This window comes from Macaca mulatta, chromosome 1 (genome assembly GCF_049350105.2).
Source record: "Macaca mulatta isolate MMU2019108-1 chromosome 1, T2T-MMU8v2.0, whole genome shotgun sequence".
NCBI classification, from domain to species: domain Eukaryota; kingdom Metazoa; phylum Chordata; class Mammalia; order Primates; family Cercopithecidae; genus Macaca; species Macaca mulatta.
In genome coordinates, this window is record NC_133406.1 from 129,894,632 (window position 1) to 129,916,982 (window position 22,351).

Here is a 22,351-nt window from a genome sequence, read left to right on the forward strand (position 1 = left end):
TTAACACTTCATAGGATTGATATTTCTAGGATAGTACCTTGGTACATGTGCCTTGGAGTCCCTCATCTGTCTTCACCATCAGAGAGGCAGCACCATAAGCACTATATGGTCACCATTAACGTTTTGTGATCCTTCTGGGCAACTGTCCCATCACACAAATCTCCCAGGCTCACAATGGACAGTAAGACTAGCATTGCCATTGTCCCCACTGAACAGATGAGGGAAGGCAGCGAGCTCACTGGAATGGTGAGTCATGAGATATGCATTTGAGATTGAGGAGATACGCAGAATCTCAAATCCTACTAGATGTGGGATATCTATCTCTGAAATGAGAATATCTTTCTCCCAACAATACTGATGGGATGAAATGAAGATGTGTATTAGAGGACTATGTAAGACCCATCACTCCATGACATATTTATTGGACCCATGCTATGTAGCTATCTATAAAGAATAGCTATGTTTGCTGGGAGTCTATAGGGTATCATACACAATTCTGGGCTCTTTCTATATGAAACTTAATGTAATCCTCACAATAATCTCTTGGAGTTGGTTATTACAATCCCCATTTTATAGATGAAGAGACTGAGATTTGAGGAGATTTGCCCAAGTTTACATCCTCATACTGATAACCAGAAAACTTGAACTCAGAGCCAAACTCAAAGCCCACATTCCATGTTCTTTAATATGAGGAGTTAAGATGCTAGTGCTAAAAAAAAAAAAAATTAAATAAAGCTTACTTCACATGCAAAAACAAATGAAAAAGATACTAGGTATAGGCTACACTGTATGTGGTTCTATATACTGAAGATTAACCATATTAATATTCATCTTTAAAATTAAAAGCAGTAAAAGTTAAAACTGGTGTTAAAAGAACTGTCCAAAGCTTAGTTCCAGGAGTTACTGGTGTAGCAAATATCTTTGCGGTCTGTCTCTCATTTTCTTCCTTTGGAACCCAGGGGGAAATTGCCACCTATTTCCCAAGGCTTTTGCAAGAAGTGAATTGACCTAGAATATGCTAAGCAGCTACAACAGTGTCTGGCTCTTGGCAGACACTCAATGAGTATAGCCGAATGAGATTCTTTGTAGCTTATAATCTAACAATGACACATATTAATATGTTGCAGATATACTGATTTTTAACAACTGAGCATAACATAGGTGAAAATATTACTGCTTGTTTTTTATCATTGTGTTTTAACAATCAGGTGATAAGACCTGAGGGCAAGGCAGGAACCCCGCACAATAACCTAGGTAAGAGCACAGACTCTGAGCCACACAGCCTGGGTGAAATCCACTTACCAGCTTCAGGCCCTGAGGAAAGTCACTTCACCTCTCTACGCCTGTTCCTTCATCTGTAGAATGATGGGGTGGTTGTGAGGATTATGAGAGTTGATGTATGCAAAGCATTTAGAACAGTGACTGGTATATAGTAAGTGCTATGGAAGCATCCCCTTCCCCCTACCTGCTGTCTTTCTGAACCCTTCAAACACTTATAAATGCCAAGAAGAGGTTTGGATAACATTCCACGCTTTCGGTTTTTTGTTTGTTTGTTTGTTGTTGTTGTTGTTTGTTTTGTTTTTTGTTTTTTGAGACGGAGTTTCACTCTTGTTGCCCAGGCTGAAGTGCAATGGCGCGATCTCAGCTCAACGCAACCTCTGCCTCCTGGATTCAAGTGATTCTCCTGCCTCAGCCTCCTGAGTAGCTGGGATTACAAGCATGCACCACCATGCCTGGCTAATTTTGTATTTTTAGTAGAGACGGGGTTGCACCATGTTGGTCAGGCTGGTCTTGAACTCCTGATCTCAGGTGATCCACCCGCCTCAACCTCCCAAAGTGCTGGGTACACAGGCGTGAGCCACCATGCCCAGCGCTTTGGTATTTTTGTGTTGCACGTTTTATCTCCCCCATGAGATCTAAGCAACTCGAGGGCATGATTCTGTGTGATTTGGCCTACACAGGGCTCACCTAAAGTAAGTTCTCAGAAACTGTGGAATCCGTGAAGAAATCAATGAACATCCTGGGGGCTCCAGTTCTGAGGGGCACCCAGGGCTGTGTGTTCCCCCACCTCATGGCTGAGCTCCTTCACTGTGCTGGGCCCCCACATTTCCTGGCTGCAGAAGTCCCAAGAAGAGTATGTATGCTCTGAAGAGGCCAACAGAGGCTGTAGCAGTCTGGCTGCTGCTCCCCACAACCCTTTGGCCAGTCCATTTACACTTATGACCACAGATTTCGCCTGAGAGGCTGGCAGATTAAGGGGTCAAAAGCACCTGGGCATTATGATGTAAGGAAAAGCCCCCTCGTCCCTGGCCCCCATCTGAAAGTCCACCATCTTTTTCTAGGCACCCTCTGGGGCACACTAAACCATTAGCTAAGAGGCTTTCTGCAGCTCAGGGTAGGAAAAGGTGATCTGAGCCCTAAGGAACTAGAATGGGGAGGAGGGAAAGAGGCCAGCTTCTGGGGCCTTGGGAAGCTGGATTTTTGTCTTTCTTCTCCAGGACCCTGGCAGTTAGGGTCCGGCTCAGAGTATCAGAGGGAAAGGAGCCTCAGCAATTCTCAGTCTCCAGGCCTCCTAGGGAAGTGACCGGCAATGGCAGATAATGCTGTTCTCACATCTGTTCCAGGCTCATTCCTCACTCCTGTCTTCCCATTCTCTCCCTAAACCCTTATGTTGATGTTCAACATATGAGCCATCCTTCCGGGAGGCCACCTGGCACAGCAGCCCAAGCTTGAGCTTTGGGAACAATTAGAACTGATTTCAAATGTGGACTCTGCCAGTTACTGTCTGTGTGATGCTGGCCAAGTTCCCTAACCTCTCTGAGATTTAGCTTCCAATATTACTAATGTTACTATTTCAATTTGACTAATTTCACAATATTGTTGAAATTGATATGAGCTAATTACGTTAAGTCTCCACAATGCCTAGCACATAGTAAGGGTTCGGCTAATTATGATTGTGGTATACAGTGTCAGGTCTGTACACTCCCCCTTTCCCTCTGTTTTCATCCAACTGAAAGCCAGTCAGTCTCAACATGACATCAGGCAGCCCAGGGTGAGGGTGAGAAAGCTGGAGGATAGGCCATCCTCTTGTTTGGGCGACCTGATAGAGGAAGGCCAAAGAGTTACAGGCCGGGTGTTCAACTGTGCCTCATGTCTGGATGTGTGTGCAAAGGCATTTGCCAAGCAGGCTGAGCCATCCTTATGCCATGAACCCATCCCTTCTGAATTAGTTGTCTCCCCTGGTCCCATTCCCTACTTGCTTTTCTCCAGCAAAGGCTCTGGGGGTCTGAGTAGAAGGGTTGGATGCTTGATTGGGGAAAGATACACAAGAAACATTGTAAGACTGCTAATAGTAATGATCAATAACAACAAACTTTTGAGGGCCAACTCTATGCCTGGCTCGTTGTGTGCCCATGACTTCACTTCATTATCAACAACCCTAAAAAAGAGGTGCTTTTATTATCCCCATTTTATAGATGAAGAAACTGAGGCTCAGAGAGATCCAAAAACTTGTGCAAGATTACATGGTTCATAAGGAGGGAAACAGGATTTGAAATTAGTCTAATTCCAGGGCTTACCTACAATGTACTGTAGGTAAATGTACTGTAAAGTACTACAAGGTACTTTAGTAGGTACCTTACATCATTTCTAATCCTCACAACAATGTTATGAGTCGAGTATTCCCTTTTTACCATTAAGAAAACAAAGTTGGAGAGGATACATAACCTGCCCCTGGTTGTGCAGTTCAGTGACTTGCGGAAAGTCATGCAGCTGGTAGCTGTGGAGCCAGGTTCTGAATCCAAAGTCTGTGTATTTTTTCCATTCCACTCTAATCCAGTGCCTCCAGTCCAGCAGAGCTTGGAAGAGGGGCTCTGAAGGGAAGGAAAAACAATATTTATAAGAACCTTGTACATGGTCATTGCTTTCCCATAAGGTGTCTCATTTAATCCTCACAACTACTCCATCAACAGGGTATAATTAGCCCCAAGAGGAAAACCCAGGCTCAGAGAGTAAAGTGACTTGCTCAAGATCACACAGTCAGTAAGCGGGAAACTCAGGATTCATACTGACTACTGGTTTCCAAGGACTTGTTATTTCTACTGTGGTGCACCATCTACAACACCCCATCTGCTGGTTTTGCAATTTTGCTTTGCACCCAGTCCAAGATCCATTTTCTGCCTGCTCCATGCTCCAGGAGACAAATCTCTGTGGATAGTATCACAGGGCTCTCCTGTCTTCTGTCTTCCAGTTTGGGTTAGATTAACAGGAAGCTTTGGCAGGAGATCAAAGGCATGAGACAGGTCAGGGAGTTTCTTCTGCTCCCTCCTCCCCTGCCTTGCTTTAATTCTTCAACTACAGCTCCTTCTGGGCAGCCCCCTTGCATAGCTCCCACACTTTCTGGGTCCTGAGGACTCCATTCTTCCATGCATCTCCTCAGGCTGAGAGTAGGAAGAGCTTCCTGTTGTTGCTGGTCCCTACCTGTCTCAGTATTCCTTGTTGATTCCCTTAACCTTGCCGTACTTCTGCAAATGGTTCCCTTATGCAATTACCTTCATAATCCCAGTTGAGAATCCTTCTATTTCCTGCCAGGACCTGACCAAGCCTCCTAATGTTCATCTGAGGCTGCTCTTTTTGGAGCTACTTGGAAGGAAGGCCAATGGCTTCTTTGCTGATCAAACAGGTTCAGGTCTTTCCCAAACTAATTAGCAGATAGACAGGACAGTGGCCAGGAACTGGAGGCTGGCTCTTGATGCTGTCCCTGCCTCCATCCATCTGGAATTACAGTTTGGAGCAGCTCAGCCTCTCCAAGTCCAATGCCCCATCATCTTTTTTTTTTTTTTTCCCAATTGATGTAACTCAGTAATTTTTATTGCACCTGGAAGACAATACCTCACAGAAACTTTGTGGTAGGTCTGGGGAAGAGTGTTGTTTACAATAAATGATGAAATAGTTTGTCTTTGGCAATATGATTACATACGAAGAATCCAAAATGCAGGTATGGATGCCTTCCAAGCAACACCATCTAGTCCCTAGAGTTCGGCTGATAGTGCCTGCCTCCACATTGTTTCTTTAGGTTCACACGAACATAACTGAACATCATGTTCTTTCTCCTTTATAGTTCTCCCTTTCTATTCATGATATTGGCAGTTTCATACCGAAAATACAGAAAAAAATTGACTTTTGAAAAATTATTACTCTCGTAAATTAAATTGGCTGTGTAGATCTATTGGCTAGCCAAGGTCAGATGACCCTAAGCATCAATAGTAAACCTCTTGATCTTCTGATTACTTTATCACTTCATTTTGTCTGTAAAACAAAACAAAACTCGGAAGTGTTACAGAATCAGAGTATTAAAAACTGCACGAGTGTATAGGCTTCCCAGACACACATGGATACATTTTTCCTCCACATTTTCACCATGGCAGTATTAAGTAGTGAGTGTGGATGACACAGCATGAAACTGGTTATGGAATCAGCTATGAGCTCAGATGGCCTCAACATACATACTCAAGAAATGTTGCATGTTTAAATAACTGAGAGTGTGCTAAATCTCATCTGAAAAAAGGAGGAGAGGGGCTGGGGAACTCAGGCCACAGTCATGAAAGGATGAATACAAGTTCTAGGTTTAATAGGTTCACCATATTGAAATCTTTGAGAATCCAATATGGAATATCAATTATTTTGCAAAAGGTAGAGAAAGCAGTTCTCAGCTTTTGCAAATGAAATACAGTGGAAAAACACTGTTGTATATATTCCAAATAAACCGTCTTGATTTCAGCGCTAACAAAACAACGGGAAAGGTACTCATGAGCATCTCACGGTTAAGTCAGAAATGATCATTCACACAGGTCTGATTTCAGAAGTACAACAGCAAGATGCAGTACCATAGACACATCGGTTTTGGCTGTTAAAAGATGGATCATTTTAAAAACTGTGTTTTCCTTCCTTAATTTTTGGTCAGTGAAGCTAGCAGTTGTTTGTTGAACTGTGGCAGAACTGTAAGGTCACACACATTATTCGTGATAAAGCAACTGAACTGACAAGTCTGTGCTTAATTCAAGAATAACCAGTATGAGAGAGAGAAAATACAAGGAGTTAACCACCATCGCCGGCGCTCTCTCAAAGGAAGAGGGTTTAACAGATGAATTCACAAAGGTAGGCAGACCTATGCAGAACACTGAATGCCATGTGTAAATCCTCATGAAACTCCAGAAACAGGAACACCACACAATGTATATACTTTGATTTACACATTCCATGACAAAGGAAAAAGAGACACCATTACAACTTTGTAACTGTGTTAACTGCAATATAAACCAAGTCCAGAGTTTGGCAGGTAACTAAAAGAGGGTTATCACTTAGGTTATATAGCAAAAGTGTTGATGTATATTATATATAGTAGTATAAATAATAAAAAGTATTATTTACATTAGATCACAGTACTGCATTATGTGCATAACAGTGTTTGATATAGTATTGGTGGGCTGGGACCTATGACACTAAGGACTTAGCTATCAACACTGGGAAATCACGATCAAGAGGAAACACAGAGTTCCATGTTTTCCTTTGGTGGCAAAAAAATCCTGAAGGATTTTTTTTCTGCAAGAAAAATACTTCTCTACAGAAACATAAAAATCAATTGCAACATCTGGGCAGCTGTGATCCACCAGAAAGAAACGAGTCCCAACCTGAACTAAAGGTAAAGAGAAATCACATGGAATTTAATCCAATCTCAACTAGAAAAGCTTCACATTGGCCAGGCGCAGTGGCTCACACCTGTAATCCCAGCACTTTGGGAGGCCGAGGTGGGTGGATCACGAGGTCAGGAGATTGAGACCATCCTGGCTAACACGGTGAAACCCTGTTTCTACTAAAAATACAAAAATTAGCCAGGTGTGGTGGCGGGCGCTTGTAGTCCCAGCTACTCGGGACGCTGAGGCAGGAGAATGGCATGAACTCGGGAAGCAGAGCTTGCAGTGAGCCGAGATAGCGCCACTGCACTCCAGTCTGGGAGACAGAGCGAGACTCCGTCTGAAAAAAAAAAAAAAAGAAAGAAAGAAAAGCTTCCCCTTTAGGTCACTTGTACGCAACTACAATTCCTTCTCCAAGAGCCCTTCCAGGAGAGGTGCTGGATACGTATGCTAGTTTGGAAGCTAAAAGACCCCCTGACGTTTGTGAAGGAATTCCAAGACTAAAGTGAATGACACTTAAGCAAAATATTATTTCACAAATAGGCTTGTGCTTAAATTCTCTACTGCTCTTGGAGGAGGGGATAAGAGAGGGTGCCTCCTGCCCCTTGGCTTGTTAAGGACACAGACAACTTCATTCTGCAATGAACTCACTACAAACAGCCACATACACATTGATACTCTTTGTTTTTATTCTCAACAATCAAAATACAAAGTTAAACACAGCTGAGCCATTGTTTCGGTTATGCATAATGTGTATGCCTCCAAAAACAGAAGAAAAATAGGAAGAAGTACCCTCACTAAAGGTTCCCCGACAAATCTTCCGGCAGATCCAACAAAGGGAGGCTCAGGAAAATCACACTTAGAAAGCTGCCCGATGAGGTATTTATGCAAAAAGAGTGGTTCTGGAGTTAAGAACACATTTTTATATTTCTCAAAGAGATCAGAAAAGTAAATCATACACATTGCATGTTATTATTTAGAGCCTCTGCCCCTTTAGAAAAGTGAAATGAGGGGAGACAGCCCACGGTGGGGATTTTAATTGGAAGAAGTCCTCGGCCAGAAACAGTCCTGAATGTTTAACCTCTGCCTTTCAGGAGAGAGGTCTGAATTTTATCATCCGGGGGGTGGGATGAAGGTAGGGGACTGAGCTAGAGGTCTTTAGGCTTGGTCAGGTGACAACACAAATCAAGGTGTCGCTCAGGCTCCATAGCTGTGGATGGCTTTTAGGGTGTCAGATGTCTGGGGAGACGGAGGGAACAGAGCACTGCAAAGATACTTTATTCCCATCTACACCCTGAACGAACATGCTGGAAGCATTCAGCTTCAGGTCATGAATTCAACCTGCTGCAGAAGAGTAGGTTTTTTCAGGTTCTGTCATCAGCAACGCACCAATGCCCCATCTTTAATAGGTGAGGTTCCAATAAAGGTTCTCTCTGCTCCCTTCCAGCCCTGATAGCCCAGGCCTATGAGCTGACACCCAGAGGAGGTAAAGAACTTGCTGTTCCCGCACAGTGAGGCAATGGTGTGAGTACTTGAACTTCTGCATCTTAAATCAGTTACTGCTTCTCTGCTTTACCCTGGAGTGTTTCCTTCACAGCTCAATAAATATTTCATCAGTGGTGACTCAATATAATCACCATCCCCCATGCCATCCCAGGCAGCTTAAAACCTAGAGACTGTCACTGCTCTTTGACATATTCTGTCACTTTGCCTCCCCAGGTCATCATCCTCTCACCCGCCTCTGACTCTTCCCACAGGAGAGAGCTGGTCGAATAGTACAATTCCCCGATGTGAATGGGGAGAAGCTGGGGAAAGGAAGAATGATCTTCAGGCAGTAAGGGTAAGAGGAGCCACTTTTCCCATCTGAGTAAATACCAAGAGAAGATGAATGTGAGGCTCTTGGCGATTAGCTGTCTGCTGGGAGAGAAACACCTTCATTGATTAAATACAAAATCTGTTCTGGCAAACATGGTCCTTGGAATAGCTCTTAGCAGATCCTTGCACCGGGCTTGTAAAAGCTAAACTGCTTTCTGCTCCCAACTATCCTTCCCACTTGGGGGATTTGGAGAAAGGGCTGGAGAGAGGGAGAGGATGAAGTGGTGCCCAGGATGCCACAGGGAGAGGAGAATGAGCTAAATGTAGAGTGTGAGGATGTAGTCAGAGGGTTATGCCCCTGACAGTCTTGGGCTGGCAAATGCAAACGCCTGTGGGGGACAGTGCAGGGGCTGAAGGGTGGGCTTGAGGATGCTCTGGTCACGTGGATACTAGGGCCAGAGTCCTCTTGGCTCAGGCACTGTGTAAGGAAATAAATGTAGCTTCCTTATTGCCTGTCCACTCTCCCTCAAAATAAACACTCTTTTCTGTTTAAATAGTAGGAGACCACCCTCTCGGTAGGAGATAGCTAAAAAAGAAAAAAATAAATATATCATAGGAGACAATATCTTAAGAAGGTGGAAATGAGACCCTTCCCCGCCCTGGGGGAAAGTGATAGGAAAGATCAGCTAGAATGCTCCAAGGAGAAAGTGATAGGAAACAGCCTGGACCAGGGCCAGAGAGGAGCAGGAGGAGAGAAGATCAATCAGTGCTGGTGTCCTCGCCGGAAAGGAGGAATGTACTGACAGCTGGGATGTGATGGCAGACTGGTCTAAGGGTAGGGCCTGCAGGGAGAAGCTGCTGGCAGAGGGCATATGGGGTGAAGGGAATAGGGGGAGCAGAGCTTCAGGTAAAGGAGGAAGAGGTACTGTTTCTCCATTTCCCTTTGGGCTTTTGCTATTTAATTGAGTAATTCCTGGCCCCAGGGCAACTCTGAGAATTTCTCTGGCTTGCACCAGAGGTGTCACTTTATTACCTTAAGATTCTGTTGGGAGTTTTTCCTTCTGAATTTCCTCAAATGGCCCAGCTTTGCCTTGCCATTTTGGTGGGTTTTATTTTCTCTGCCGTCTAATGTCCCAGGGGTCTTCAGACAAACACACTTTTCTGAAAACCTCCGGGGGTGCCTTTCTCTGAAAGCCTGGGCCAGGCCTGGGAAGACTCACCCACAGACTGAAATTTGAGACCTTGTCCCCCACCCCATGACCTTCCTAAAACACAAAACTCCCAGGCAGTGTCTGAAAGCCTCGACATGAAGGGAGCTAATAGTAATTTCTCAGAAGAACGTAGGCTCTTCTTAGTCCTTGGATTTAAAACGCAGATTCCAAAGAGGGTAAATTGTCTTGCCAGGTTGGGTAAATCTGTTGGTCAGGTAGCTTTTCTCCACTAAAAAAGAGATTAATCTGATTACACCTATAATCGCCTGGAACTTTTACACTACTGAAATCTTTGTTTTTGTTGTTTACAACTTCTTGTCTAACAGACACCTCTAAAATCTTAATTTTAAATATACCACCCTCAGGATATAAATCTGTTCAGTCAGCTTTTCCCCAAACCTGTCATTCTTCCTCAAAACCTTCAGCCCTAAACCTCTCTGAGTCTACCAGTCCCTCCTGATGTCCCTTCTTTTCCTGCCTGGGTCCCTACTCCATGGTTGACCATTTGACCTAACCTTCACCAGCCCCTTGTATTCTGACTCTGTATGAGTTTTCTGGGGCTGCCATAACAAAGTACCACAAGTTCAAGGGCTTAAAACAATGGGAAATGTATTCTCTCATCGTTCCAGAGGCCAGAAGTCCAAAATGAAGGTGTTGGTGGGGCTGTGCTCTCTGTGACGGCACTGCGGGAGAACCCTTCCTTGCCTGTTCCTGCTGCTGGTGGCTCCTGGCCTTCCCTGGCTTGTGGCAGCACAGCTCCAGTCTCTGCTTCCTTCTTCACATGGTCCTCCTCCCTGTGTGTCTGCATCCTTTCCTGTCTCTTATGATGACACCTATCATTGGATTTAGGGCCCATTCTAATTCAGTATGATCTCATTTCACATCTGCAAAGACCCCGTTTCCAAATGAGGTCACGTTTCAAGGTTCTGGGTAGACATGAATTTTGAGGAGACACTATTCAACCCACTATAGCCCCCTTTTTCCTTCTATTGCATTCCAAATTCCCCAAGCTGAGTGCAGGCCCACAGTCGAGCATCTATCTCCCTTTTGGCCTTGGGGCAGCTGAGCTCTGTTCTTAGCTCCTCCTGCTCTTTGCTGGTCTCAGTGCTCCTCAGCAAGAGCGCCTCCTACAGCCTCTTCTTTCCTTTCCCTCAGGAAGTATCTCCCCAGAGATGGCCGAGGTCTGGGGCAGGAAGTCCTCCAAATTCAAACCTTAAGGTTGGGTGCAGTGGCTCACACCTATAATCCCAGCACTTTGGGAGGCTGAGGCAGGAGGATCCCCTGAGCCCAGAAGTTTGAGACCAGCCTGGGTGACATGGTGAAACCCCACCTCTACAAAGAATACAAAAATTAGCTGGACATGGTGGCCAATTTTTGTATTCTTGGTGCACCTGTGGTCCCAGCTAGTCAGGAGGCCGAGGTGTGAGGATTGTTTGAGCCCAGGAGGCAGAGGTTGCAGTGAGCCAAGATCGTATCACTGCACCCGAGCCTGGGCAACAGAGTGAGACCCTGTCTCAAAAAAAAAAAAAAAATCAGTCTTAAGACCCCTACAGATGTACCATTATTTTCACCTTTTTCACCTTTTCCTACCCCATTGAAGGCCACGTGTTTCTGCTCTTCTTGGAGGCTATTTAGGTCCTCACAGCACTTGCCTGGTATACAGCGAATTATCCTGACTGTGTTTATCTGCTTTCATGTGCTCCCTACTCTTAAGACTCTCATACCACTCTGCTGCTTAAAACCATTCATTCATTCATTCATTCATGTGTTTATTGCGTATATATTGAGTGTCTGCTATGTTAGCACTCTGGCCTCATCTCCCACAACCAATGAAATGATTGCCTTTTCAGAACTTAACAGCATAATAAGTTTTCAATGGGGATCCTATAGGATTTCCATTCTAAAGTTTGCATTCTTTAGGTTGGTGGACAACCCCCTTAACCTGGCCCTAACCTACCTCTGACTTCTGTCTCCCATTGCTCCCATCTCTAGCCCAACCAATTACCCAAGCCAGGCTCTTACACTTCTGTGCTGTGGTGCTTTCAGTTTAGTTGAAATGTCTCTGCCTTTTGTCTGCCTGGAAAATCCCTAGTTGTCTTCAAGATTTAGTTCCAATGTTGCCACCTCCTAGGAACCCTCCTTGACATCCTGTCCTGGACTCCGTCTTTTTTGCCACATAAATCTCTTATTGTGTGAATCATGCTGCCTTGCAATGATTTGTTTACATGTCTATCTCTCTTTTCCCTTGAAGTTAAGGACAATAATTTATTCATTTTATATTCTCTATATCTGGCATAATGTAGATGTTTAATAAATGTTTAAGTGTTTAATAAAAGAGATGGTAGAAGACTTCAATTCATCTGAGAGCAGAATCTGCCTAGAAGAGTTGGAACTTCTCCACCCTGCTCCATCCTCTGTACCTGACCTGTGTGTTCTGGGCTACCCACGGCCAAGGAGCATCAGTGGGCTAATGGAGTGTTATGGGCTGAATTGTGTTGGCCCCAAACTCAAATTGTGAAGTCCCACCCCTCCCTCACTCTATCGCCTTGTTTAGAAATGGGGTTGTTGCAATGTAATTAGCTAAGATAAGGTCTTATTAGATTTGGGTAGGCCCCTACTCCAGTATGACTGGTGTCCTTATAAAAAGGAGAAATTGGACACAGACACCCTACCAAGAAGAACACTATGTGAAGATGAAGGCAGAGGTCACGGTGATGCCTCCACTTGCTGAGAAACTCCAACAGTTGCCAGCCCACCACTAGAAGCGAAGGAAGAGGCACAGCCCTCAGAAGGAACCAACCCTGCTAATGCCTTGGTCGTGGACTTGCAGCCTCCAGAACAGCGAGCCAATACATTCCTGTGGTTTAGGTCACCGACTGTGGCACTTTATTACAGCAGCACTAGGAAACTCATACGGGAGGTGACAGTGCTCACATAAAACAGGACCTTCCACTTCCATGGCAAAGCCCTCATCTTTCATGCCCATGCGCCATTTGATCTGCACACAAATCACTGAGCAGGTTCCTCAGCTATTATTATCCCCATCAGTCAGATGGAAAGAACTGAAGCTCAAGACGGCCAAATAAATTTGGCTATGGTGTTCTTTTTTTTTTTTTTTTTTTTCCATGGGCAGAAGTAGATTTCAGTTTTGGTCTTTTTCCATTCCCATATCAGGTTGCCTTAAGGCAACTTTGAAAAGTCTAAAATATTAAACAGTTTGTGAAGTTATTATCATTATTCATAAAGGACAGCATGAGGTTAGTCTTACCATAGAGAGCCCCATTGTTGGCCCAAAGCATCTTTGCCAGGAGCCCTATAGGACCATGTTTTCAAGGCCCTCAATGAGCACAGGGCTGTTGGTCCATCCCAGCTCCTGGAATGGTTCATTGTGCCCGCCCTGCCTCCAGCTGAGGACCCAGGGAGAAGCACTGACCCCTGATCTTAATATCCTTTCCATTACACTCTTGCCAGAGGAGCTTTTTTTAGGAGTGGCCACTTCCCCCTCCTCAAGAGAATTCTGGGGACCAACCAGCTCAGGCCTGCTGTTGGCCTCAGGGTCACATCTCACCCAGACACCCCCACCATTCCCTCAGGCCTAGGGATGCTGCTCCCCCACCATGGGATCTCCTTTTTATTTTTATTTATTTATGTTTTACTTATGCCTAACACTGTGTAAAGGGATTTGTTTTCTTTTCTTTTCTTTCTTTCTTTTTTTTTTTTTTTTTTTTGAGATGGAGTCTCGCTCTGTCACCCAAGCTGGAGTGCAGTGCAGTGGCACGATCTCAGCTCACTGCAACCTCCACCTCCCAGGTTCAAGTGATTCTCCTGCCTCAGCCTCCCAGTAGCTGGGATTATTACAGGTGCGCCACCACATTCAGCTAATTTTTTTTTACTTTTAGTAGAGATGGGGTTTCACCATGTTGGCCAGGCTAGTCTCAATCTCCTGACCTGAGGTGATCCACCCGCCTCAGCCTCCCAGAGTGCTGGGATTACAGGCATGAGCCACTGCTCCTGGCCAGGATCTTCTTTTTAAAGCTACCACCACCCACTCTCATTCCCCAGGACTCTCCTCACCCCTCTGGCTGCAAAGGGAGCTGGTGTCCCTACTGGCTCCTTCCTTTCTGCCCCTAAAGACAGGCACACAGGTGATTTTCCTTTTAAGTGTTTTTCTGTGGATCACTGCAGGGAAATAGAGAGGGGCTGATAAAAGGAACAATCTTTGATACTCTTTCAGTTGGGTCCCTGATTTTCTTGCTAGGCTGACAAGAGCAATATTCCCTACCTGGAATCTTGGTTTTATTCCTTAGCACGGGCCTTATCAAACCCACTTTTTAATGAAGGGAGAATGAAGAAGCCATCAAAGCAGACCACTAGCTGCCAGTCAGGTCTGCTCTGAAGGCTGCCTGTCTGTGGGGGCGTGTGACTTCTGGGGCTTTCCAGATTGAGTTATGCTCGCCCCACATGTCTTAAATTCTCCAAACACTATTCTGGCCCTGCTGTGCTTCTTAGAGCACAGGTTCTTTGCCTTTTTAGTGTAATGGATCCCTCAGCAACTTGGTGAGCCCTTCTCAGAATAAAGTTTCTAATGCAGAAAATAAAACACATGGGATAATAAGGGAAGTCAAGTCCTTTGAAATCCTTACCAAAAATATTTTTCAAGTTTTGTGATATAATAACATAAGTTTGGTTACTATTATATTATATTGTGTAATATAACTTCAGATCTAATAGCTATTGTTATTTTGAAGTAGTGGTGAACATATATGCTATTTTGAGATGTCTAAAACAACTGTAATGTGTTACAAAAATATCCATGATTTCTATTGGTGACAAAGCCACAAGTATTGCACACACTTCTGTGATTTGCAACCTACATCCAAAATGGAAGGAAATCCTAATGTTTGGTTAGTGATTGGTAAAAATAAAGATGTGGGCAGGTGCAGTGCCTCACGCCTGTAATCCCAGCACTTTGGGAAGCCGAGGCAGGCGGATCATGAAGTCAGGAGATCGAGATCATCCTGGCCAACATGGTGAAACCCCATCTCTATTAAAAATAAAAAAATTGGCTGGGCGTGGTGGTGCGTGTCTGTAGTCCCAGCTACTTGGGAGGCTGAGATAGGAGAATCACTTGAACCCAGGAGGCAGATGTTGCAGTGAGCCGAGATAGTGGCACTGCACTCCAGCCTGGCAAGAGAGCAAGACTCTGTCTCAAAATAAATGAATAAATAAATAAAAATAAAAATAAAAAAATAAAGATGTAATACTATTTTTTCCCCCATTGAGCTCATGGGCCCAGATTAAGAGCCCCTGCCCTGGATCTGTGCTTCTCAAACTTCCATGTGCTTCTGAATCATTTGAGCTCTGTTAACATGCAGATTCTGATTCAGGAGGTCTGGAGTAGGCTTGAGGCTCTGCATTCTTGACAAACTCTAGGGATGAGTTTGTCAGGCTGGCCCCTGAGATGAGCACAGTCTGGAAAGTGTGGTACTGGGTAATGGTCACCACCTGGAACCATTATGGGAATCTGAGAGCAGGGCATCCGCTGCCGGGGCCTGAGGGTGGGTTGGGGCCTTAGACTGATTCCATGAACTTCACAGGCTTCATGGCAGTCCTGTGGTGACAAGGCCATTCCAGCACATCTCCTGATGAGGATGCAGATGACACCCTAACCTGGAATACGTTCTCTCCACAAAGCTGAAGGGAGCCTGCAATCTCTTTAATGCTCCCATTAGAGCCTGAACACAAGACCTTTCCTTTTGTCTGGTGAAATCAGGCTGGGCCAGTTACATGAGACTTGACTAAAGGCTTAGGAATAACAGAGAAAAACTAAATGCAGGCAATAGAATATGACCATAGAACATGACTTCAAGACACCCTACCCGCTCAGCAATAGGCTTTAAAGACAATCTTTTGTCCTTTAGACACAAGGGCTGGACCTTTAGATGTGAGGCCCCATGAGAGAGGCAGCATTGTCAACATCCCTGAGGGGAGTCTGAATCCCTGGGTTGGATGCAGTGAGGCCCAGGTCTCCTTATATGCTGGTTTCGGAGGTCTGGGATTTTATTAAGAGAGATGGCAGGTCTCCCTGACCTACCACCCCTTCCCCACTTCCTGATTCCTGCTTACCTCAAAGTGGTGGATGCTGCCTTTGCACTTAACGTTCCAGGAGGCCACACCTACATGGGGAATTCCCTCTGCCTCCTGAATTCTAGTCTGATAATCCTCTTTGTCTCCATTATGGGCTCTTTCTTCACTATTCACCCTATTGAAGCAGATCCTCCTTTTACCCACCCAAACATTGTAGCCTTAAACTCACAGTCATGTTTGAATACAACACATTACATTTAATAACCATGCAAGAAAATCACACACACACCGTGCAAGAGGGTCTAGTCTGTACCAATCTCGATTTTGCACTTGTAATCTATCCCTCTCTGGAGTTTAGTTGAGAGCATGATCTTTGCAGCCACTCAGATCAGGGTTCTAATTATACCACATACAAGCTGTCTGACCTTAAAGAATTTGATTAGCTCAGTGTGCTAATCTGCAAAGTGGGCATAGTAAAAGTGTCTACCTCATTTGACTATTGTGTGAATTCAATAAAATGATATCTGCAATTAGTTCCCTGTCTGGAACACAATAAGTTCCCCATATTAGTTGTCAATGTACTATCCTCACCTCTCATGGTAAAGTAATTATTTCAGCATTTAAGAAAATTTATTCTATCACTGCAAGTGCCATGCTTGTCACACAGTAGGTGCTTGATAAATGTTTCATGAATAAACAAATTAAGCATATTCCCAAGACCATTTCTGTCTGGGAAAGCATCCCTTGAGGCTCCTGACTGATGACAGTCACTGTAAGGAGATCACAGCCCATTTTGATACATGATCAAGATATAACACTTGACCATTTCCCTTGATCTTTGTATCCCTGTGAGATCATCATTAATATCCCCATTTTATCCCAAGGGAACCAAGGCTCATGGAGGCTTAGTGTTGTTCCCAAAGTAACACAGTTAGCAAGTGGCTCCATTGAGTGATGCTTCAGCAGAAGCCCAATGTGCCCTGAAACAGCATACGAAGTCTGTCTGAGATCCAGGGGCATGACATGATTCTTTAAAATAACTGTGTAGCTAGGGAGCTACAGAAAGAGATTGACAGAACCTGGGACTTCAGTCATTTTCAAGAAAGTACAACAGCTAAGCATTAGCCATACCTAGAAAAGACCCACTCTAAATGATGCTTTATAAATGCATAATGAAGAGACTGAGAAGTATCTAAGTCCAGAAAAAGTCATCAGGACTAAATGTAGCTAAAGAGAGCTGGGGCCCAGTCAGTAGTCCCCAGTCTGACTGAAGGAAGTGTAGGGCAACTAGAAGATCTGGGTCTGCTGGGTGTCCAGAAAAGGGGCAGTCAAATAATACGACCAGTTAGTGTGTCTCCAGTTCCACTGAGAGAGACAACTGGCTCTGGACCAGACATAGCTAATCATAATTTCCTATCCCCTGACCTAATGTCTCTTTGTTCTGAACTCAGTAAGCAATCTTCTGGTTATTAGTTTTCTGGGTAAGCTTGATACCAAAAAGGGAATACTTGGTAGGAATTGTCACCATTTTACATTTACCTTGGGCTCCTTAGTGCTATGGTTTGAGTTTGACCCCACCAAAATGCATGTTGAAAATGATCCCCAATGTGGTGGTCTTGGGAAGTGGGGCTCAGTGACAGGTGGGGACAGATCTCTTATAAATGGTTTGGTGGCAGTCAGTGCTTGCTCTCTGTGAGACTGAACTAGTTCTCACAGGAATGCTCCCTTGAGAGTGGGCTTTAATAGAACAAGGACACTCCTTGAAATTTGCCTCTCTGCACATGGCCACTTCCCCTTTGATCTTCCACCATGTCTTAACACAGTAGGAAAGCCCACACAGAAGCCAAGCAGATGCCAGCACCATGCTTCTTGAACCTCCCAGCCTGCAGAACCATGAGCTAAATGTACCCTCTTTTCTTTATAAATTACTTAGCCTTGGGTATTCTGCTATAGCAACACAAAATGAACTAAGACACTCAGTCTCTTAGAAGTTTGTGATTGTGAGTCAATCTCTTTTAAGTCACGTCCCCCAGTTTTTTTACTGGACTCAGGTTCATCAGTCTCTTAGGGATTTAGTGACTGTAAGTCAATGATTCTTGAACCTGAACAACTATGAGCATGCTTATATATCCAATGTCTGGAACTGCAAAGCCAAGCGAGGGCCATCCCCTGGTCCACAGCAACCCTTCGAAGAAGGTGCTTCTACCCTAGGAGACACCTCCCCACTTACCCCACAGATGCCTGTAATGAGATCCCTCCATCCTTCAGCCTCTGGCCACATGCCTGCAGAGCAGAGTGGTGTTCACAGGTCACTTCACTGGGAGCACAGGGCTTCCTCAGCAGAACTGAGAGCTGACAGGGGTGCAAAAAATAACAGGCTTATTGGAAGAGAGCAACATTACAGACACTCAAGCACCCCTAAGGTAGAGGAAAAACAGAAAAGCTCTCATCTTTATTCCTACCCATGGTCAGACATGCAAGAGCCTCGCTCCTCCCTATAGGAAAAGAAAGAAGCAGAGAGATGACAGGTGGAGTTAGAGTTTCAAGGACACGGAAGGATTTGTAAACACTGGAGGCTGTCCTCGCTGAGGGAGAAGTCATCACAGGCGGGGCAGAGTCCTCCAGCTCCACTCAAGGGATGGCATTTCCCTTTCATCTCTTTCTCCCCTCTGGGATCCAGGGAGTGATTGAGATAATTTACCATTTAATGTGGGCAGATGGCTTAATTAAGCTAAAGCGGAAGACATTCACAGTGGCGCTGGGTATGAGAATGACTCGGGGGTGGGACCCTGGGAGCCACCTGGCAGATGTGTCCTCCTCTGCCCCATCTCCTGGACCGATCCTGAGGCACTAGGGTGCAGGGTGCTCACTGGGTAATTTGCCTGCTTGGGAATTTAGGCTTCTGGTCCCCCTGCAGCCTCTGCCAGTGCAGAGGCTCACACATTAGGAAATGCCTCTGGTTTTGTGGCCAGTCTTCAGCTCTAGGGACAGCAGCAGCAGCAGCAGAAGCCAGCATTGCTGGACCCTCCCTGAGGCTGGCTGGGTTCTGGGTGACCAGTCATCCACGAGATTGAAGCCAAGCCCCTGCTCTCAGAGAGTTCATACTTGGGTGGGGATAGCAAATTCCTGGACCTTTGCAGGCAGGGCCCGAGAGATTCTAGCCCTTCTCCTAAAATGTATACATGAGCAAACTGAGGCCTAGACAAGGGAAGCAACTGGCTCACCATGAGCCACAGAATAGGCATGAGAACTCAGCTCCCCAGCTCCTGAGCTGTAAGTGCAGTGTGTGTGTGTGTGTGTGTGTGTGTGTGTACCTATGTGGGGAGTCAGATAAAGCACAGCTCCTCTAATTCTCCTTCCCTCTTTCCGCCCCCATTGCTATCCTCCTCAATCCATGGGTTCCTGCCAAGTCCTTTCCCATCTCTCTATGTCTGAAGAGAGGAGTGGGAGCCCCCAAATAGGTAGTGAGTGTTCAGATTTCACTCATTCCAAGCCCGGAGCTCCACAGCCTTTGGGAACAGGTGTAGGGTGGCCCCACATCATTTCCTGGGTGAATTCTGCTTCCACAGCTCATTAACCTATCCTGTCTGCAGGTGGCAAGTCTGGGAGGAGAAACCCGCAGCAAACCACCCTCCTCTCAGTCCCCCTTTCCCGCTCCAAGCACCTTAAAATGATTGCTTTGGCCCAGACCCAGGGAAGTGATGAAGTTTTCCAAACTATGAGGCAAGGTTTCTTGTCTCATTAGCTTCTTTACTTTGCTATCCAGAACCCCCCGTACCACCACCACCACCACCACCACAGGGAGCCTGAACCTAATACCCCCAGGAGGATCTGAGTGACTCTGGGTGGGATACTCTCAGTCCTGTCCTCAGGGATGTAACTGTTTGCTTCAAGGAGGGCTCCTGGAGAAACTAAGCTAGGTAAAGATCACCGTGCAGCTCTGGGCAGGGAATGTGACACAGCAATTTGGTCTATGTGGGGCCAGGAATTTCCACTGGGAATAGCAGGGCAGCAGACCAGGGGATGGTGTGGGAGGTGGCCAAGGATGGTAGATAGAATTCCTGCATAAAATACAAGATAGCTAATTAAATATGACTTTCAGATAAACAACAAATAATTTTTTAGTATTTGTCCTAAATATGCCATACTTACACTAAAAAAAAAAATGTTGTTGTTATTTGAATTGCAAAGTTAACTGGCCATCCTGTATTTTTATTTGCTAAATCTGGCCACCCAAATGTTGGGGGAGACAACCAGGAGATGGTGCAGCAGGAGATTAGGGGATTGTGGGCAGCGGACCAGAGCTAGACTCACCCGGGCCTCTGAGCTGGGCTTCTCCCCTCAGGGGTTTCGCAGAGTTGTATACTCAGGACCTGTTTCCTACCTACGCCAATTTCATGGGACTTGTTTCTGCCTTGCCTAAGGTCTCAGGGAAGAGACCTTCCCTTAGCTTCTCCCATTGCCACTCCCGCCCCCAGAGTCTCTCTGTCTTCAAACTTGGCAGAGAGACAGAGCACAATCTCCTCCCACCCTGTGGCCACCAAGCACAAGCATGCAGAATCTCTCTGTTTGAAGGGCTTTATGAAGACCAGCTTTGGAGGCACACTGGCCTGGGTATGAATCTGAACTTAGTCACCCCCTAGTTGGGCATCATGGGTATGTAATTAACCCCTCTGTGCCTCGATTTCTAAGAAATGGTTAAAAAGAGAACCAACCTATTGCGATCATCTAGTGGGTCAATGTTTACAAAGCTGATGGGACACAGCACTCAATAAATGATAGCTTAAAAATTCTGGCTGGGTGCAGTGGTTCATGCCTGTAATCCCAGCACTTTGGGAGGCCAAGGCAGGTGGATCACAAGGTCAAGAGATCGAGACCAGCCTGGCCAACATGGTGAAACTCCATCTCTACTAAAAATACAAAAAACTAGCTGGGCATAGTGGCGGGCACCTGTAATCCCAGCTACTCGGGAGGCTGAGGCAGGAGAATCACTTGAACCCGGGAGACGGAAGTTGCAGTGAGCTGAGATCGTGCCACTGCACTTCAGTCCGGGCGACAGAATGAGACTCTGTCTCAAAAAAAAAAAAAAAAAAATCCTAAAGCCCTTAAATCACCACAGGGAACCAAGACAGGGATAATTAAAAAAAAAAAATTAACATGGGGAAGTGACACAGGTTCCAGACTCTTTCAAAGCTCTCTCGCACAGCCATTATCGCTCTTTTAGAAATAAAGGAAAGCATCAGTCCTACATTCCCCGTTTACACCTGAGAACAGAGCTCACTATATTGTCTTTGCTTTTTCAAATCTCTCCTTTCCCAGGATAACTCTACCCAGCATTAGTCCAGATGGCAAGCTATGAATTGGAGTCCATTCCAATTTTAGGGATCCAGGTGGGGAGCATGCATCTCAGGGAGACCACAAACTGGGAGGCTCTTCATTCATTCAACAAATGTTTATTGGGCCTCTCCTGTGTATACTGGGGATAGACAAGTGAATGAGATAGAACTTGCCCTTGCCCGCAAGGAACTTACAATCTAGTTGAGAATTTCATTTCATTCATTATCTCTCCCAACCCCTATTATCTTCACTTGGATGGTTCAGAGAATAGGATGGCGACTTGGTTAAAATCAGAATGTCGACTCTATCAACTGGAAGTGGCTTTGTAGACAGCCATGTTTAGCCATGCTCCAGCTCAATGGGGAAAAGTTTTGTGGTGATTAGTGATGTCTGCCATAGGTGCAGGAAAGAGAAGTGGCACAGATGTTCCACTGATATGCACATCAAGCCTTTCCTTGCATTTGTATCCTGGAAGAAAAGCCCACAGCTCAAATCTCTTTAGGACTATGAAGCCGAGCCTGAGGGGTGGAGTGATGAAGAGCTTGAGTCCCCCCGCCGGGGAAGGTGAGTCTTCAGAGCTGGCAGACCTAAGTCCCAGAAGAGGAAAGAAATAGACGTGAGACGGAAGGTAGATTGCAGTTCGGCCCCTGACAGGCATGTTGACAGACAGGAACAGAGTTCACCAGATAATGAGAGGAACCTGGTAGCTAGAAAAGCCCGGTGACAAGTGATACCTCTGTCCCCACTTCCCATCAAGCTTCTCTAGCTGGGAATGCCTTCCATGATGATAGGTATTCTGCTGACCCTGGGGTGACAGATACGATGGCAGCAGATGGCCCTGGGTCTGCTTTGCTAGGAAGGTGAGATCAGGGCATGGGCACAGAAGCAGGGCGCCTTCCTGGCACCTGGAATACATTTTGGGCCTTGCCATTAAAACCCGGGGATCCCAATTATACATGTTCACATGGGTTTTTAATACACCAAAGGGAAGATAATCTTATAGGTGGGAGAGAACTTTGAAATCATCCACTCCAGGGTTTCTCAACCTTGGCACAATTGATATTTTAAACCAAATACTTGCTTGTTGGGGCACACAGAGCCTGTGCATTGTAGGCTGATCAGCAGTGTCCGTGGATGATAGAGGCACTGCATATTCCCTCTCATTGTTACAACCCAAAAACCTCCATCTCCAGATGATACCAAATGTCC

At 45.4% G+C, this 22,351-nt stretch overlaps 1 protein-coding gene and 1 long non-coding RNA gene across 2 annotated transcripts in view; both read right to left on the reverse strand.

Moving 5' to 3' along the window:
• Positions 1 to 3,443: 3,443 nt before the first annotated feature.
• Positions 3,444 to 18,172, reverse strand: LOC114671277 (uncharacterized). The gene is made up of 2 exons (XR_003721168.2): positions 18,036 to 18,172; positions 3,444 to 3,872 (listed from the first exon to the last, which is right to left on the reverse strand). It is a non-coding gene; the product is annotated as an uncharacterized LOC114671277 (long non-coding RNA).
• Positions 18,173 to 21,242: 3,070 nt separating this feature from the next.
• KCNC4 (potassium voltage-gated channel subfamily C member 4) overlaps positions 21,243 to 22,351 on the reverse strand; it is a 69,570-nt gene continuing 68,461 nt past the window's right edge. Inside the window, exon 4 of the mRNA XM_015147986.3 lies at positions 21,243 to 21,729. Coding sequence (XP_015003472.2) covers positions 21,647 to 21,729 — 83 coding nt within the window. The 3' untranslated portion in view covers positions 21,243 to 21,646. The remainder of the gene's footprint in view (positions 21,730 to 22,351) is intronic.